We start from the raw sequence: 18,535 nt of genomic DNA, 5'->3' as shown, positions 1-18,535 counted from the left end.
CCGAGTGTTGTGGTGCACAAGTTGGTGATGAGCCTGCAAAGAAGGCCAGCAGCGGCATCCTGGGCTGCATCAGGAAGAGCACTGCCAGCAGGTTGAGGGAGGTGATCCTTCCTTTCAGCCCAGGTGAGAGACTTCTGGAGTGCTGGGTGTAGTGCTGGGCTCCCCAGTACAAGAGACTTTGACATCCTGGAGTGAGGCCTGTGAAGGGCTATCAAAGATGATTAGGAGACTGGACCATCTGTCAAACAAAGAGGCTGACAGAGCTGGGACTGTTCAGTCTCGAGAAGGTTCAGAGGATCTTGTCAACATTTAAAACTACATTATGAGAGGGAGTAAAGAAGGTGGAGCTGGTCTCTTCAGAGGTGTCCAGTGAAAGGACAAAACAAAATGGACACAAACTGAAATACAAGAAATTCCATTTAAGCTTAAGAAAAATCTTTTTCACTCTAAAGGTGGCCAAACACTGGAACAGTTTGACCAAGGAGGTTGCATTGTCTCTATCCTTGGAGATACTCAAACTCGACAAGGCCTTGAGCAATCTGATCTGTGCTCTGCTCTGGGCAGGAGGGTTAGACTAGATGGTCTCTAAAGGTTCCTGCCAACCTCAACCTTTCTGTGATACTGCAACCCGATAGCAAAAAGTCATTTTGCTCTCCATCTTGATTAATGAAATACTCATTGTTATGCAATGATAGTTTGCAAAAGAACAAGGGAGAAGGGGCCCAAGAGGGATGTCTAGTAGATTGGGCAACTAGCTAGAAGGTGGTCATGTATCTCATGGAGTAAATTGGTCTATGGGACTGAGGGAGAATTTGAAGAGTTTGAGAAGTCAGAAGCAAATTATAATGTGGTTTTATGACAGATGCCAACACCCCCCCCCCCCCCCCCCCAAATTACCTTTGCTCCTTTAGAGTAGAAAATCACTTCCCTGGGAGCATATCCTTCATCTGTTTCAAATGAACAATATTTGGGGACAAACTATTTGCTCAAAGTATTTTATAAGGTGTCCATTTATAACAAATGTCTTAAAAACCATCTTTATTTATGGCTCTTACCAGGATCAAATGTTGCAGACATTAGCTTTCACTTAAAAAAAAAAACAACTAAGTAATACAATGCATTATATACTTTTTCCAGGTAATGAAGACCAACTGCAGCCTGCTGACAGCTGGAGAAAAATTCTTTCAGACTTTATAAATCTGCACACATATGAATTCTGAATATTTGTTAACATCGATGAGATTGTAATTAACATTTGGCTTTATCCTGGGATGAATGTGTTATCTGTTGAAAGGCATCATCTCGAAAGCAGTGTGTTTTTTCACTAAGAGTAAAAATGTGCTCTATGAGTATTAGGCAGCTTAATGATGCATATAGACTACTCTTTCCTTGCTATTTACACCGTGCAACAGCAGGAAGAGAAAGAGAACGCCTAGAGAGCCTACGGCGTGTGTTCTGTATCGGATTTTCAACAGTCCTCAGGCTGTAATTACAATCTGGGGTGGCTGAGAAAAAGCTTTAAGCGCGATGAAAGAACCAACCCCCTCTTTTCTCCTTACTGCCATGCTCACAGGCTCCAGCCGGCTCTCTCTTGCTCTCCTCGCTGTGGAGGCCGGCTGCCGTCCCGGGCGCCCGGGCAGGTGCCTTGGCCGTTCCGTAGTGCCCCCGCTGGATAAACGTTTTAGTGCTGCTTTGTCCTTCACCGCCTCCTTAACCCCCCACAACTCTCTTATAAACCTCTGAGGGGGTGGATGAGGGACAGGCCGCGGGGCCTACCCACCCGGCCCGCGGGCAAGCCGCTTCCCCGCGGCTGGGCGCCGGCCAGTCTCGCAGAGAGCTGCGTGCGAGGGATTCGAAAGGAGCGCAGCCTTTGGATTAAAAACCAAACAAACCAAACCAAGAAACGAACCCGCCATTTTCTCCTCTTTCCTGCCGGCGGCCTGTGAGGAGCAGAGGCCACCGCTCGCGCAAGCCCCCGCGCGGCGGCGGGGGGGGCGGGGCTTCTTCGCCCCGCCCCCGCCGTGGCCGGAGCCCCGCCCCCCAGCCGGGCCCGGCCCTGTTGGCCGTGGCGCCTTTCCCCGGCCGGGAGGTTGGGGGAGGGGGGCGTGTCCCGCCCGAGTGCGCCTGCGCCGCCCGCGCGGCCGCGTAGGGGCTGACGGGGGTTGTTGTGGAGCGGCGGGGAAGCACGTGAAGAGCGCAACGTCATCATAAACACTCGTAGGCAACATGGCGGCGCCTCCGAGCGGCAAGGTAACGGCGGCGGGCTGGGCCCGCGTCTCCGCGCGGGTGGCGACGGCTGCCGTCGGCTGCCGTCCTCTTCTCTTCGGGGGTTCCCCCCGCCGCTGGGGTCGCCCCGCTTGGGGCCGGGCCCCTGCGTGGCCGGGCGGGGGCCCCCTTCCTCCCCGCGGGGTCTCCTCACGGGGCCCGGGCCCGCCCCTCCGGACACCGGCCCTCCCGCCGTTTGGGCGGGCCTGGCGGTGGTGGGAGGCCGTGGGCCCTCTGCGCCGCCCTGAGGGGAGCTGGGGGTCGTGGCCGGCGGGTGGGACTTGGGCCCTGTCCGGGGCTGCGGGGAGAGCCGGCCCCGGTGGAGGAAGAGGCCGCTCTCCGCCGGTAGGCGGGCGGCCCCGGGGCCGAGGCTTGGCCTCCGCAGAGCAGGCTCTGAGGCTGAGGTGGAGGAACGAGACTTGTCCCGTCTACGTGGCCGCGTGTCCCGGGGGTGCTCGTAGGCGTTCCTGGCCTTTTTTCCTGGCCTATGTGCTGGTAGTGTGCGGGGACCTGCCCCGGGGTAGATACAAAGTCTTGTCAGTCGGGTAATTTGGTAATGTAAAGGTTTTTACGCCCCGCCGATCCTTGCCGAGTGTTGTTGAATGAAACGGCAGAGCTTGACAAGGATTCCAGTGTCTGTTCTGGTTTGAGGTCACGGGAGGGAAGGTATTGGCGACTCTCTTTGCCTCCCTCGTCCCCCACCAACGGATCCGAGTTGTGTCCGTATGGTTTTATTGTAGAAACATTTTTATTCCGTGACTCTGACTTCTAAAAGTGTTACTTTTCAATGCTCTCCCGAGCACGTGGATTCTTTACCTAGCGTTTAAAAAAATCTCAGTGTAGTGTCTGACTGTATGTAGCCAGGGTGATAGTCTTCGGTTTCACCTTTCCAGCATATGGCAGCGAATGATTATTTCAGCTCATGCTGATCTCGGCATAAGAGAACATATGTAATTAGTCATGTCTGTGCTTCTTGGAGGGTGCTGAGGAGTGCATTTAGCTGGCAGGAAAATTCAGTAGAGATCTTGCTTGTGCCAGTTTACCATATCCATTTCAACCAGAACTGGTGGAGCAGGCACTTTGTGCAGCTGGAGTTATTACAACTTTAAGTTCTTTACTGCTGTTAGGTGCTGTAAATGTAAAGATGGCCATACTGTCCTCCCAGGTGTTTCTAGCTGTTTTTATGTATACAGAGAAAAGTTACTCTTCTAGTTTTATCCATTTTAAACTCAATCTGGCAGTTTATTGGATGATGGTAAATATTTTCATTTTGCAGTTTATTGTTTTTTCTCCAGGTAGGTTTTTATCAGGATCTTCTTTGGGAAGGTTTTCCTGAAAGCAGCTATATTATCGTAGTTTATATGAGAGGCTAAAACTATTGTGGATTAGTTGTTTGTAAATTTGCTGTGTATTTGTTGATCCTTTAAAAAAAAAGTGTTTGCCTGAGACTAAATCTCTAAGATGTTGCAAAACTTCATTTCAGTTATTCCACATCCACAATGCTAATGTAACTTGTTAACGCAACTTCTAATTCAGTAGCATTCTTTGCCATGTCTCCTTTGATGTAGAGGAAATATAATAATTATGTTTTCTCAGACTTCATGAAGTGGCCGGGCTGGTTTGAAGTTTCACTGCTCTTGGTAGGAGCAGTTCCATCCTTCTCTAGATCTCCCCACTTGTGTGTTGCACTTCTGCTTGCTTGGATACCGTACTCATTTGATCTCTCTGTGATTTGATTTAGCAAGCTGAGATAATACATAAAACTGTGTGTACTTATTTTTGGCTGGGTTAGTTTTCTATTTGTCTAGGGAGCACTTTGGATCACATACTGTTCCTTTGGATGGCAGCAGGATTTTAGAAGGGCTCACAACTAGTGAAATTTCACTCCAGATGGAATAAACACTGTGTAAGTTGGTACAGAACCAGTATTCTCACTTAAAACATTTTGCACTTCGGTGTGTTTCGAAGCTATAGGTGTCCTAATTTAATTACACTTTTCCTTCTGGCTGTGCAGTGTTGTAATGAGGTGTTTCAGCTGTAGATTTCTGAAAGAGTAGTAGGCATTAGTTTTTGGGGTGCGTTAGTCTCATTTGGCAGAGCTTGTCACATGAAAGTAATGTATTTTAACGTATATCTTCTTTTCTGCAAAATATTACACAAAGTAATTCCAGTGGCATGCACATGGCAATATATTAAGCAGCTGGGATAGCCTGCATTGTCTCAGCTTTCATGCAATCACGTTTCAGCAAACTGTATAAGGTTGTGGTTTCTATTATATTTTTACTGTTTGCCTTCCCCTTGTCTATCACTTTTTTTTTTATTTCCCAGACATCATTAATATCAATGGATTCACAACTCTGCTGTTTCTTATTGTCTCTGCTCCATACGTTAATGGGATATGAATTACAAATTTGGTAACCTCATATAACTGTATGTACTACTTTACTTGGATTTTTGTCCTATTTGTTTTTTTCTTACCGTTTCATATATGAGAAGGTTCTTTTCAGTGTTTTTCTCTATATGGTTAACTTGGTTCTAGAAAACTTAAGTTAATGTTGTTGAGTTCTGGAGTCATGACTCATTCTTTATTAATGACCTTCTGCACTAGAACAGTGTGAGCTTCAGTTTCTTGCCCTTTCTTAGAGTTGCCAGTTTTTTCTGCAAGTAACTTGGCAGTAAAGTCTTTTCGTTTTTCAGTGCTTCTGACTTTATGTGTGTAAACAAGTATATTTTCTCATTTTGTTGGCTTAGCAAATGGCAGTTTGTTTTCCTTATTTCAGAGAACCAACTCTGGACTCAACCCTTATAACAGAAAACCATGTTAGAAAATGAGATAAAAAGTTGTATATGTGGAGAAGTACAAACTTCCAAGTTCAGTCTGTCAGTGTATAGGCTGTTATTACAGCTGGTCTAAAGACAGTAACGGTTTTTGTTTTATGCTCCTGGAGTTCAAAGTATCTTCAGCACATGGGCTGTTAGATCTTTCTCAAATTACCGATTGACACATGGACTGCCAGAGAAGTTATTTTTCACTTGCCTGTGCCCTTGCTCTTGAAGTTAAAGCTAGTTCAGCAACTAAAGGTGTTTAAGTAGCAGTGTAGCTACTACTAAACAATAATGTTGTAAATGCTGTGGTGTTGGGAGGTGGGGTGTGTCTTTGCTGTTGAGGGTTTTTGTTTGTTTGTTTTGGGTTTGGGTTTTTTTTTGCCACAACCAGCAAAGAGGTTTAAAATATGGTGTGTTGAAATTAGCTTTGCATCCTTCAGGTAGTTTGTTGGCACAGATATAGCAGAATATTTGTGATGGGTATATATATTCTGTGGTGTGGGCAGTGTCTTCCTGCACCTTCTACTAGGTAAATTTGGGGGCATAGAGACTCCTATACTATGCATTGTTGTGCCATTTTATTAAGCACTTGGTTTAAAATCTTCATTATAACTTTTTCAGCCTTTGTCATTTCCTATGTACAGAATCATAATCTTTTCTGAATATGGTGTACTTTGTAGGTTTTCTTTGTGAACAGGAGCCTTTGCCTCTTTTGAATTTAGTTAAGGTTTCATTATGCTTGAATGTAAATCAGTTCACTGATAATTCTGAAATTTCTGTATATTCTTTCTGCTTTCTATTCATTAAGGATTTCGTTTGCGGAAGAGTTCACAGTAGAAATAGGGTATTACTACCTCAAGCTTTTACTGAATAGACTTGTATTTTCACTGATATCCCACTATTGTTCTATGAGTAACAGAAATACGTTGTGGTTCAAGAAATCTTCAGTGCATCTAAGGCAGAACTTGAAAAACATACTGTTGTCAAGCAGGAAACCTTTCTTATGTGGTACCTGGTGTTGCGAGCTTTCTCATTTGTCACAATATGGACAATATTGGTGGGGTTCTCCCCACCCCCCACTCCCCCACTTAGAAACTTGGTGTTTGTAAGACTTTTATTCTCTTAAGACTAGCATGAAATTTTACTGTCTTAGGAAAAAGGTTTGAGCCATAGGATCAGCAAACAGAAGACATACAAGGTTATAGCTTTATATTTTTATTAAAATTCAAATGCCAGAAGTTGTAGCGTATCTTCTGTGGAGCAGAAGATGACGTTGGTCAAGTAATGTTAGCTTGATGCTTTGCAGAGCACTCAAATGTGCTGGTATCTGGTCACTGAAAGCAGACTAATGATGTAGCAGGTACTTTGATGAGGCCAGTGAAGTTTAGCAGTGGATGTGTGAATAAGCTCTGGGGAAACCTCAGCTATTCCGAAGAGGGAGATGAAATTAAAGCAGCATAATGCAGATTTTTAAATTGAGTTATATTTCTTCTTAGTTTAGAGCTCTCCTTTAAGTTAGATAATCCTTTTGTGGCTGTAAGGTCTCTCAGGACAACCATTGCCTAAATTGAATTTACTTTATTGGACTGTAGTTGTTTCCTTACTGTGTTGTATCTTTTGTTCGGTTTACCTTCTGTCAGAACCTGAAAATGAAATGCTGCACAGCTGCTATATCTGTTGTTAATGTTTGCAGACAGACCCATTTTTCCTTAATTTGTAGTCTGTGGAGTGTTTAGACTTTCTTACTCAAGCACTTTCTTATGAGTGTGCCTGCTTGCTGCTTCAGTTGTTGAATCAATCCACAGTGAGGTCCTTTACCTGATTCTCTAATATGAGGCAAAAATGAAGTAACTGCTATTGAAAACTTGTTAGAATCAGGATTTGCACAGTACTATAATTACTTAATGACTCCAGAGCAGTGGCTGATTCACTGTGTAGGTGCTGCAAGCGGTGTCTGTCATGAGAAGCTGGATGGCATCTTGGCAGAGCAGTGCTGGCCCCGAGTTGTACTCTGGCAGGAAAGGAGAGCAAGTTGGGTGAGGACACGGAGAGTATGAAGTGTCTGAAAGATGGGACTAGCGAACAAGCTGGGGGAGTTGCTGTGCTTCTCCGTTCTCTCGCATGTCCTGCGTTTGGCAGGTTGTTGGTGTGTGACAGAGGCAAGAACAAGAGCGTGAGGTGTGAGCGGAGCGGTCAGTGCACACGACATCAGCTGGTGCTTGGGTGCCCAGCACAGGCAGGGTGAGAAATACACGGGTGAGGAGGGCAGGACCGCCCTGTTCTGTGGTAGCCCCAAATCTGTCTCTCCTTTCTCATTGTCTACATTTCGTTGTCTACACGTCATTTTCTTTGGGTGCAGTGTTGTCGTCTTTCGCTAGCTGGTAGCACAGGGCCATAAATTGCCATCAAATGGCAAGCATTTATTCCCAAAACTTGGCTGGCGTTCTGGCATATATTGTAATTGTTGATGTGGTATGCTAAAGGCCTTCTGCTCATGCGTGTCCCTGGCAATAGAAAGCTACAAAAGTTGCCCGTTGAGTGCTTGTTGTAAGCAATACAATGAGCTGTAGGTACAAATTGTCTGTGCCATGTCCTTAAGGTATTAAGAACGATACAATTTATTTCACAGAAAATGATACTGGTACAACAGTGGGACTTCACAAAGTTATTTTCTGCTGGACGTGGACTATAAATACTTGAACAGTTTTCCAGAACCTTAACTAGCTTATGCCATGACATGTAAACTGAGCCTACATCCTGCCACTTACCTCTATTTTTTTGTAGTAGGTGGGTAGACAATTGTTGCTTCTTGCAGCGTTCCTGAATTTTGTGCTGTGGTTCCCTGTTTCTCAAGACCCTCTGTCAGTAGATGAGATGGTGGGGTACGAGGCAGGGAGCTGGATATGTTATGAAGAGCAATATAGAATTTTTCAGTTCCATGACAACTGTGGCATTGGGAACACTTTTTCTTTTCTCGTGAAAGGAAACGTTTGTCCTTCTGAGAGATTAATGGATGGAAAAATAATAAAAACAATACTAGATTGTATACCTTCTAGACTGAGAAGATATACTTTGTGATACTTACTAACATTATTGACAGAAATGCGCTTCTACCAGTGTAACTCTGATACAAATAGTTTTTTCTGGAACAGCTGTCCCAGTGATTGATCGTTTTTGTTTATATTTCTGACTAGTTGGGGTGATAGATTAGGTCCAAATAGCTAGAAGGTAAAATTTAAATAAATTCCAAAGTTGCCTTGTTTAAACAGGGACTGAATTTAAAACCAGGTATTTGGTAGAAATAGAGGGAGGATCTTCTTTGATAGATAAGAGAAAAAAAACTGTAATAGAGAAGAGGAAAGAAAGCTTCCAGTATTTGAAAGGTAACTTGATGTTAATCATCCTTCAAGAGGGAGATTATACAAAGTGATCACTAGAGGCTTCTTCCAAGTGGTGTTTCTGTGATTAAACAGGACACTTCAGAAATTTCTTGCTTGTGTAAAGTGAAGAGAAGTTTAAGAAGTAAATATACAACAGAAAGGACAAGTTAACTGAATTTTATTGCTATTTTTAAGCTCTGTATTCTTGTCTGGCTAGTTAAACTTACATACCTAAAATTCTATTTTACTGGCCTGACTGCAGATGTAATGATTTTTAAAAACTGACAAATGAGTAAGTTGAGAAAAGAAGATTCTGATATTTTAGTACCAAAGAAATATAATATCTGTCTTGGATTAGTTAAGAATTATTAGGTTTTGCCTTTAAAAATATGTATTTCTTAAGGCAGTGTTTGCAGCTTGGTTGGAAAATTTAACATGGTTATAAAAAAGTTACTGTTACTATTTGATGTATTTCACTTCCACAAAATCTAAGTTTGGTATATTAGGAACTTTTCACTCTTCTAGAGAGTTGTTTAAAACAGAACCCGTTTACATTGTTTATGAGCTTTTAAGAGTATATATAGCATGTAGCTTTGAAGAGTCTGCTGAATTTTGATAGACAAGAATTCTCTGATTTTTTTTTTTTAAGAGCATGATCAGAATAGTGTGAAGAGTTTTATAAATGCTTAAATGTGAAAGTTACGTGGGCAGTGTGTACTCCTACAAGACTCTCTTATCTGGCTGTCACATGGTCTACCTTTGAAATGGAACCTTTGCCATTCACCCTGAATGTAGGATTGGGCCATTATTTAATCTAAGGCTGCAATTTTTTATTTCTGTGGAGTTCATCTTTTCTACACTAGATTGTCCGTTTTTAATTTAAATTAAGGTTCTCATTTCAACATGCTTAAATGGCAAGTGGGGGAAAGGCAGACTATGTAAGAAAGTCTTTTAATGTTTTAAAAGCTGTGTAGTATTTCCATATGAACCTCTGCCTGCTGATTTAAAAAATACTAGGTATTGAATGCATTTTGTGATTTACTGGCAATGTAATAATAGTTGGTGTGTTGCTTAGAGAGCAAGTTTAACAAGTTCCATTTTCCATTGTTTCTTGATTAAAGTAAGTGAAAGACTCAGATCTTGGGGATGGGGGAGGAAGGAAAGGTAACAGAGCCCCTACCAAGGTAGCGGTGTTCACTTCAACTTATGTAGGTGAGTCAAAATGATAATGAGTACTGCAGGAGAGAGAAACAATTTTAAAATCTTGGTTTTTATTTCATTATCTACTTTGTTACAGGTAATATATGAGCAAGAAGGAGTTTTCATTCATTCATCCTGCGGAAAAAATGATGACCAGGACAGCTTAATATCAGGAGTACTACGTGTCATAGAAAAGGTATTTGCATAATATGTTATGGAAACTTTGTGTATTTGTTGGCAAAGCACATGTGTTTGGCAAATCTTAAATGTCTTTTTAAATATAGGATTTTGTAAATGAACAAATATCACATCATGTTTGACATCATCTGCATCATTTATATATATATGTAAGTTGTACCATAATCATATCATGAGTAAATAGGGAAATATGTACTTTGTTGTGTAGGATTGAACTTTTTTATGATTGCTTGTATTGTAGGAAAATGAAGTAATAGTAGACTGGAGACCGCTGGCTGATACTTTGGATGCTTCCAATATTCTCTGTGCTGGGAAGGTATGTTTGTTAGTTATCAGTGTTCTTCATTCTGATTCTCCAGAGATTTTATTTTGTGTGAACTTTTGCATAGGTGATCTCATAACTGGAAGCAAAATCTATTTATGTGATTATCATTGGTATTAATAGCTACATGTAGGAATCATATTTGTGGACTGCAGCCCAGTTCAGGTTATTGGGATGCATGTGTAGGTGACTGTATTTAGTTTTCACTTGGTTCATGTATAAAATAGAAGGGGGGGGCTATCTGTATGAATAGTAAAGACCAAACGAGTCTAAGTGTATCATGGTCACCAGTCCCCCTGCATCTACTATGTTGTAGTCTGGTGATTCACTCTTCATAATTAGACTCAAAGCAGAGGGGTACCGTTCAAATGGAAAATAAAAATAGAAGTCTGTGGGGGTTCCAAGATGCAGTGATATGTGGTATTTAAGCAGTATTAAGAGGATGTGACTAAAGAAGAAAGATTTAAGTTTTACATTTAAATAAAAAGCTTGTTATGTTGGTAGAGTCTGCAAGAGAGGCTAGGATATTTTAGTACCATGCTGAATTTATTAAGTAAAACCTCTTGTCTTAGTCATTAGTCCAATTTTCCTGTGTTGAACTGTATCATGTTTCTTAGGATTTTAATACTACGGATTCTTTTAATCTGTGAAGACGAAGATGCTTATTCTTCTTGTTGAATCTGAGAAACTAGCTTAATTTTCATGCCTTGCGTTTTTTGGTAGTCACTTTTTTTTTTTGCTCAGGATTCCAGTTCTGTTGTGGAGTGGACTCAGACTCCTAAAGAAAAATGTTCCCGAGGAGCAGACCGTCCAATTAGTTATGAAGCAGAATGGGACATGGTCACCACAGTCTCTTTTAAAAAGAAACCTCATTCAAATGGAGGTACTTAAAAAATAAGCTTGTTTTGTTTTTTCTTCATGGTAACTTGTAACTGAGGAATTGCCTTTAAGATACAGTTGTCGTGGATTTTATTAGGAATTGAAAAGCTGTGAGTCATTTGTGGTGAGAGGTAAATCTCTGGGTGCGGAAAAAAATTCACAATGGAATAGTACCTGTCTGCCTCCATTGTATTTTTTCTTTAAATTGCTAGAGAATTGTATTGAACATAAATGTTAAATGTAATTTATTGCTGTGACGATCATTAGGCGATGTAGCAGTTATATCTGCGTTGGGCTCTTGTATTCTTTCAGACAAATGGGATTTGAACTAGATGTCATGCTAGAAAGGAAAATGAAAAAATAAGTGGTTTATGACTCAAATGCCTTTCCATACTGGAACAGCAGGGGGAGATGGAATACACAGTTAATGTGGCACATGGGTCTCTTTTATATGGTCTTTTTTACTTCAGCAAAATAATTCTATGGCTACATCGTTTTTGTTACAGTGTCTCAGTAGAGATATGCGCGTGAGTCGGGGCAATCCCAAGCACAAATACAGGCTGGGCAATGAGTGGATTGAGAGCAGCCCTGCGGAGAAGGACTCGGGGGTGTCGGTTGATGAGAAGCTCAATGTGACCCGGCAATGTGTGCTTGCAGCCCAGAAAGCCAACTGTATCCTGGGCTGCATCAAAAGAAATGTGACCAGCAGGTTGAGGGAGGGGATTCTCCCCCTCTGCTCTGCTCTAGTGACACCCCACCTGCAGTACTGCGTTCAGCTCTGGGGCCCTCAACATAAGGAGGACATGAACCTGTTGGAGCAAGTCCAGAGGAGGGCCGTGAAGATGATCAGAGGGATGGAACCCCTCTCCTGTGAGGACAGGCTGAGAGAGTTGGGGTTGTTCAGCCTGGAGAAGAGAAGGCTCTGGGCAGACCTTATATGAGCCTGCCAGTACCTAAAGGGGGGCTACAGGAAAGATGGGGAGGGTCTTTTTACAAGGGCCTGTAGTGATAGGATGAGGGGTAGTGGTTTTAAACTGAAAGAAGGTAGATTTAGATTAGATGTAAGGAAGAAGTTCTTCTCTGTGCGAATGGTGAGGCACTGGAAGAGCTTGCCCAGAGAGGTTGTGGCTGCCCCATCCCTGGCAGTGTTCAAGGCCAGGTTGGATGGGGCTTTGAGCAACCTGGTCTAGTGGAAGGTGTCCCTGCCTGTGGCAGGGGGGTGGGAACTAGATGATCTTTAAGATCCCTTCCAACCCAAACCATTCTATGATTCTATGTTAAAAAAACAAAGTGGGGGAGAAAGGACAGTGATTCTCAAATAATCTTTTTTTCTCTGATTCTCCTGCAGTATTTTTCTTCATAATACTTGTTTTCCCTATATTATTTCTCATCCTGTAACTGGGACCATTGTGCTTGTTTCACCATATCTGCGATGGTTTTAAATGTCATCTATGTCATGTACGAGTTTGGATGTAAGATTATGCACGTTTTTGGGCAAAGCACAGTCCTTGCTCCTAGAACACTGTTTGAGAGTTTTTAGTGCTAGCACGATATAAAGCTAAAACCAGCATCTCTGTCAGGCATAGGATGGTTTATTACATCACTGGTTTGTATTGATTTTTCATCTTCAGGCGTCAGAGTACATCTTCATCTAAAGTGAGTGTCAGTGAGCACTACTCACTTGGATTATGCTTTTTGCCACTTCATGCTTGTTTCCACTTGCTGTAATTTGATGGGAGCGGGCCAGGGGGTGTGCCAGATTCCCTCCAGGCATGCTGGCAATTTTGTGTTCTCTGGTAAAGTAAAAATTAATCCCTTCTCTTTGAACGTATACAGTCTTGCGCAGAGTCTATACTATGCTTGCTCAGTATGGGAGAGAGGGGTGGGTGGGGAGATTTTCAATTCCTTCTCCCTTACTTTGGTAGCAGTCTTACAACACATGGCTAATGCTGTGTGCTATACATAGCATACAGTATTGTAATGTATATCACATTTAGTTTGAGTAAATAGTACTACTTGGTGGAGATGCTGGTGGGATTCAGCTTGCTGCTGGCATTTGAGACAGCAGTTGTGCATTTAACTGCTGGATCACTTTTATAAACTGTAGGCACAGCTTCAGGGGAACAGTCTGGTAGACATACTCATTATTTTAGAAGTCTGTAGAAGATGAGGAGGCACAAAGACAAATCCAGAAAGAGCAGTTACAGTAGTTACAGTATACATTTTATTATCAGAACCAATGTTGGGTTTTGTGGTTTGGTTTTTTTTTTTAGGAATAGCAACACATACGATGCATTTGTAATTACTAACACTGGAAGTCAAACTAAAGTCACGTGGTAATTTTGTTTTTAAGATGCTACAACTCATGCAAATGGAGAAAGCAAGTGGTCGTTCCTGTTCAGTTTGACAGATCTGAAATCAATCAAACGAAACAAAGAAGGCATGGGATGGTCTTATTTGGTGTTCTGTCTGAAGGATGATGTGAAGCTTCCAGCTCTTCACTTTCATCATGGAGATAGCAAACTATTGATTAAATGCCTTGAAAAGCATGTTGTGCTGAATGAGTAAGTATCAGACAACTCTTAGTTCTGATGTAAAATATGGATTATTGGTTTACTTGTTAAATTCTGTAAGGAATTTCAGATTAATGCTTCCTGATGTATTTTGTCTTCCCTTTTTTATTAGTGGAATCAATTTTCAAGGTGACTGAAACTGCATTTTCACATACGCATTTGGTATGCAGGCTGAAGTTTTAAAATTGTTGGATCAATTTATGAAATAGCTTAGAATCTATTGAAGTGTTATTAGCTCCATAATACCTTAGTAGCTCCCTCTAGTGGGTACAGAAGCTTCTCACGAACGCTCAGTGTAAAGTTAAATCCTTTTTCATGAACCACTTATCTTAAATCGGATAATTTGTGTTAAAATTTGAGATCTTTTACTTTGTGTGAAATATCTGAGTATCAACATCAGTGTATGAGGTAACTTACAGTACTGTCAACTAAATCAGTTTATATATAAATGTTTTCCCCCAGAATTCTGTTCCCCTGTCATTTCTTGCCATGGGGAATGTTTCACACTTGATCTTTACTCTTCAAATCATCTTTCTGAATGTAAACATAATTAAACCCTACCATAGTGTTAAATACTTGGGGTTTGTTGTGTATTTATATTGTATTACCTCCAAGTTTTTCACTTGGATAGAAGCCTTTTTGATTGGCATAGCATAAATGCAGAATAAAATAACATGTTCTGCTCTCACCATGTGGGCATAAGTATAATTTAAGAAGGCAACAGGGTAAATAAGAGTAGGTAGAGCGTGAAGAAACAGTGACGTGTAACAGGTACAGCTATTACAGGTGTAACGTCAGTGTAACAGGTATTCTGTTTTCAAAAGTGTTTCAGTGTCATCACTGGCAATAGAATAATCTGATGACAGATTTGAAGGTGGACAGTGAAATGGCTGTGGGAATCCTTACAGAGGGCTCTTCTCACAGTGGGTGGCATCAATGAGGTCAGAGTTGCCTTCGACAAGTAGGGAAGGCTGCTGCCCAGTAATACTGTTAGGCTGGGAGTAAGCCAATAGGACATGAGGATTGTGTATTCGTTGAACCGGTTTGTGAAAGGCTTTGGCAGTGTCAAGATGTGGTGTTGGAGTTGGTGACAATCAGAAGTTGTCAACTGCTTGGAGAAGGTAGCATGGTCAGTGTGACCAGTTGGTGGAATGGTACTGGCTGTAGCATTGTATGTGAGCTTTTTAAGGGCAAAAGTCAAGAAGGCCAAAGGAGAGGCTATTAGGGGGACAAGATAAAGGTGTAAATAAGAATGTTCTCTGTACAACTGTAGATTAGGAAATCCTGGATGATGTCATCTTAAATACTGAGGTTTTTTCTCTAGGTTCCCTTTGAGTTCTTCCTTAAACCTCCTTCAGTTTTGTTTCCTAATTTCACTACTTATGCAGGCACAGGGGACTATTGTTGTCCTGCCATACATCCACCTCACTCCCCTTTCCCCCCCAAGGAAATTGTTCCATTTTGAGCATACTGCTCTGCATTTACTTATTTGTGGATATCTTCTGACTAGTTGCTGGTAGGCTAGGGCAGGTTTTTGAGGCAATCTACGTAGCAAACACTGGAAAAACACCTGTGTTGTATGATGAGTCATGGAAAGCTTTATACCTTATCTATGGGATCTGTTGCCTGTGTACTGCAGCAATGTCTTTCAAATTTTCTAACTAATTCACAGAATATGTATTTAATGAACAGGACCAAGTTTTAAGTAGGCCTAGTAAGTGCATTTGACAGTGTAGCAAAATGGTTTGCATTGACTTAATCAAAACTTTGTTCTTGTGATTAACTCTCAACTAGAAACTTGAAAATTTTAGATGAAGATTTTCCCTTATGCCTTCTTTCCAGTTAGTCCATTTGAGGCTTTAATAAAAGGAATTTACAACTAACGAGTCCATGCTGCTGTTTTTTTAATTGCCACTATTTAAAGAGCTTATTATTTGAAGATGTGTGTGTGTGTGTGTACACATAAAAAGCAATAAGCAACAGGAAAGTTGATAACTAAAATGGAGTACTGCAACTACAGATCTGTAGTTATACCTGCATTAATTTTCGTGGAGTTCCATGTATTTAATGTTTAGACACCTGGCCTAAGCTTATTTTATATTTCGTGTTTTTTGCTTAAAGGCATAAAATATTTGCAAGAAGATACTGCTCTGCTATGTAACAAGTTATTTTGTCTTTTCATATTCAGGAAATTTTTTGTATCTTTTCACTTAGTGGTTGAAAGTTTTTAGAAAAGCAGCAATCTAAGCTAACATAGCAGAATACCTTAAACCATTTTATGAAGTTGGACACCTGAGCTCCTCTAAGTCAGACATCTAAGTTCTGCCCAGCATTTGGTTGTCAGTTCATTACTGCACATAATGTTAGACAGTTTGTGTTACTAACAGGCATTATTTCCAGTTTTACTGAGTCATGTGCAGCAAATAATTATACTTCACATTGCTATGTAAAATTAATGCTTATTGGTGAGTCACTGAATGAAAATTAAGTAGGTAGTGATTTTGGTTCCTGTTTCAAGCACTGTCTCTTTCAGGTAGTCTGCGGTGAGTGAGTGGGCACTTACCATTCTTCCTTTATTTGACCCAGTGGATTGGATTCTTAGTTCTTGCCTTTTGTAGCCTGTTGCCAGTTGATGTCGGCGTTCCTCTTCAGACAGTGCAAAACAGTAGCTGTCAGGTGTGGAAGAAACTGTACAAAGAGAGGTAGTCATGTTCTTATGTGTCTGTGTTTAAAAGAAGGCAGTGGCGTAGGGTTAGTGCAGTCTGACCCAGCAGCTGTGCACTGGGGTGTCCAGGAACGCTTGCTAGGTGGAGTTCCCTGCTAAGGTAAGACAGGGAAACTTGAGGTGATGTTCAAGCATTCAGGATGTGCTGAGCTGCTTAGTATTGTCACCTCAAACAGTTCTAAGCATTGACGAATTCAATAGCAGGTACTTTGGGAACTTTAAAGCAAAAAGCTGAGGCAGCTATGGAAATTAAATTTGAGTTAAGTTAAGCACTGAGCTGAGCAGGAACTTCCAGTTTTGGTTTTCTTACTTAGATTCCTCTCTTCCAGTTCCGGTCTGCTTCTGGCACCAAATTCTTTTCTGTGGTCTAGTTATGAATTATGGTGGTTTTTTTTTTTAAGGAAAGAGGAAAGAACAAATATGCCTTGTAGTTGTGGAAATGGCAGACTTCAGTCTCTGTTTTTTCTATTTTTTCCTAATGGTTATTACCATTATACCATATACATCATGCTTTTGTACATGATGTATCTAAGCTCACAACTTTTTTTAGGAAAAGGTGTTTACTCAGCTTTCTGGATGCCACAAGCAAATATGTGGCAGCATAATTACTTGTCATCCCAACCTCTTAGTTTATAATACATAGGATATTGATGTTTAGGCATGAAGTTTAGCTTTTCTCTAAAATACCTTTCTGTCATGGGTATTTTCTTCCTCTGTTCCTATCAGCTCAAAAGTTTTTGTCCTTCTCTAACACCATTCCTTATAAAATGTCACGTTATTGCTGAAATTGGTATGTGTGTGAAATGGCTAAACTCAAACAAAATATTTGTAATTTGTTGCTGTAAAGATTATGTGTTTCTTAGTTTGGTGGTGCCAGTATAATATTGAGAAAACACTGCGTGTATGGATGACACTTTCTAACTCGCAGGATTATGAGTAAGTGTTTAATAAAGTGTCTAGCTCACAAAATTGTTTTGAACGTTACCTAAGTAGCTGTTGATACCCAGCTGTCTGTCCAGAGAAAATGTTTAATTAAAATGGAGATGTGGTGCAAAGTTTTCGTTCTTTTAGTTAAGGCAAACATAATACATGACTCAGCCTTTGCCCCTGTGCTGCTTTTTAGCAAAAGCCAGTTGAGCTTCATTAACCGTTGCTGCCTTAGAACTATGACTGTGGTGTCTGGCTGTCTCAAAATGAGATCTCTTGTTGCGTTTCATATCCGTCAGTGTTAACGGTGTCCTGTCCTGTTGGAATGGGAGAGAGATAAGGCTTATTAAAGTTCTTATCTATGACTTTAATAACATGGTAGGTGATGCAGGTACTAATAAAAATAAAAGTAACTTTTCTTTCAAGACTAGAAATAGTGGATTTAAACTTTGGGGGAGAGCAGGAGAGAGGTATTTTATAAACGTAAGTCTGTGTGATGGATTAGAGTCAGATGGCAAAGTGCTTGGCTTCCCCTGCCTAGCTACCAACTCTGTGGCTTGAATGTCAGCCTGGCTTCTGAGCTGTTCTCTTGTGTCACATATTGAGCTGTAAATTGGTGATTCAGGAGCTGGTTCATGAATTGATGGGGTATCTGTGCTGGAGGAGGGGAGAATATGTGATTGGGGGCAGGGGATGAGAGCAAAAGAACAGATTAAATACTGGGAGCAGCACGGTTCCACAGTCTTTGTTGTTATTGTTTCCATCTGCCTGTGCAAGCCTGTCGGAGGAGCAAATGTTATATTGAAATACAAGAGAGTACAAATACAGTGAGTTAGGCCAAACGGGGTTTGTGTTCATGTAGCTTTGGGACTCTACACAGAAATACATTTGCAGGGCTGTACTGAGATGGTTCTGTTTCACAATACAATGGCTGTGGTGTTTTTTAAGCTCCTATCAGCATGAATCTTAGAGTTATTCTGACAGTAGCTGTTGTAATACTGTTAGAAATTTGTTGATGTGCTTTCATACATTGAAAAGCAGTTTGTATTCCTTTATGTAATGTTTTACAGGGTGCCTTAATGTAAGCTTTACTAATTGGTAGAAAGAATTCCTTAACTGCATATGGTGACATGGGCTCTTTTCATTTCCTCTGTCATGTTAAAGGAGTTTCAGCATATATTGTGTTAAGGCTGACCATGTCTCAATAAATTTCCTTTCCTGTGTCATCTCTTTTTTTTGT

At 41.2% G+C, this 18,535-nt stretch overlaps 1 protein-coding gene across 4 annotated transcripts in view; it reads left to right on the top strand.

The window, feature by feature from the left end:
- Positions 1–2,122: 2,122 nt before the first annotated feature.
- TBC1D15 (TBC1 domain family member 15) overlaps positions 2,123–18,535 on the top strand; it is a 35,378-nt gene continuing 18,965 nt past the window's right edge. For 3 of the 4 annotated variants that reach the window (XR_012654499.1, XM_075058134.1, XM_075058133.1), the window contains exons 1-5: positions 2,123–2,250; positions 9,769–9,867; positions 10,111–10,185; positions 10,936–11,074; positions 13,424–13,634. Coding sequence is in view for 3 of the 4 variants with exons in the window: in XM_075058134.1 (XP_074914235.1) it covers positions 2,227–2,250; positions 9,769–9,867; positions 10,111–10,185; positions 10,936–11,074; positions 13,424–13,634 (548 nt within the window). In the remaining variant the exon portion in view is untranslated. Of the gene's footprint in view, positions 2,251–4,153; positions 4,172–9,768; positions 9,868–10,110; positions 10,186–10,935; positions 11,075–13,423; positions 13,635–18,535 lie in introns of those variants that run through there. The other variant, XM_075058135.1, reaches the window with a different exon arrangement.

Source organism: Buteo buteo, chromosome 26 (assembly GCF_964188355.1).
Source record: "Buteo buteo chromosome 26, bButBut1.hap1.1, whole genome shotgun sequence".
Classification (NCBI taxonomy): domain Eukaryota; kingdom Metazoa; phylum Chordata; class Aves; order Accipitriformes; family Accipitridae; genus Buteo; species Buteo buteo.
This window is presented reverse-complemented; position numbering and strand designations above follow the sequence as displayed.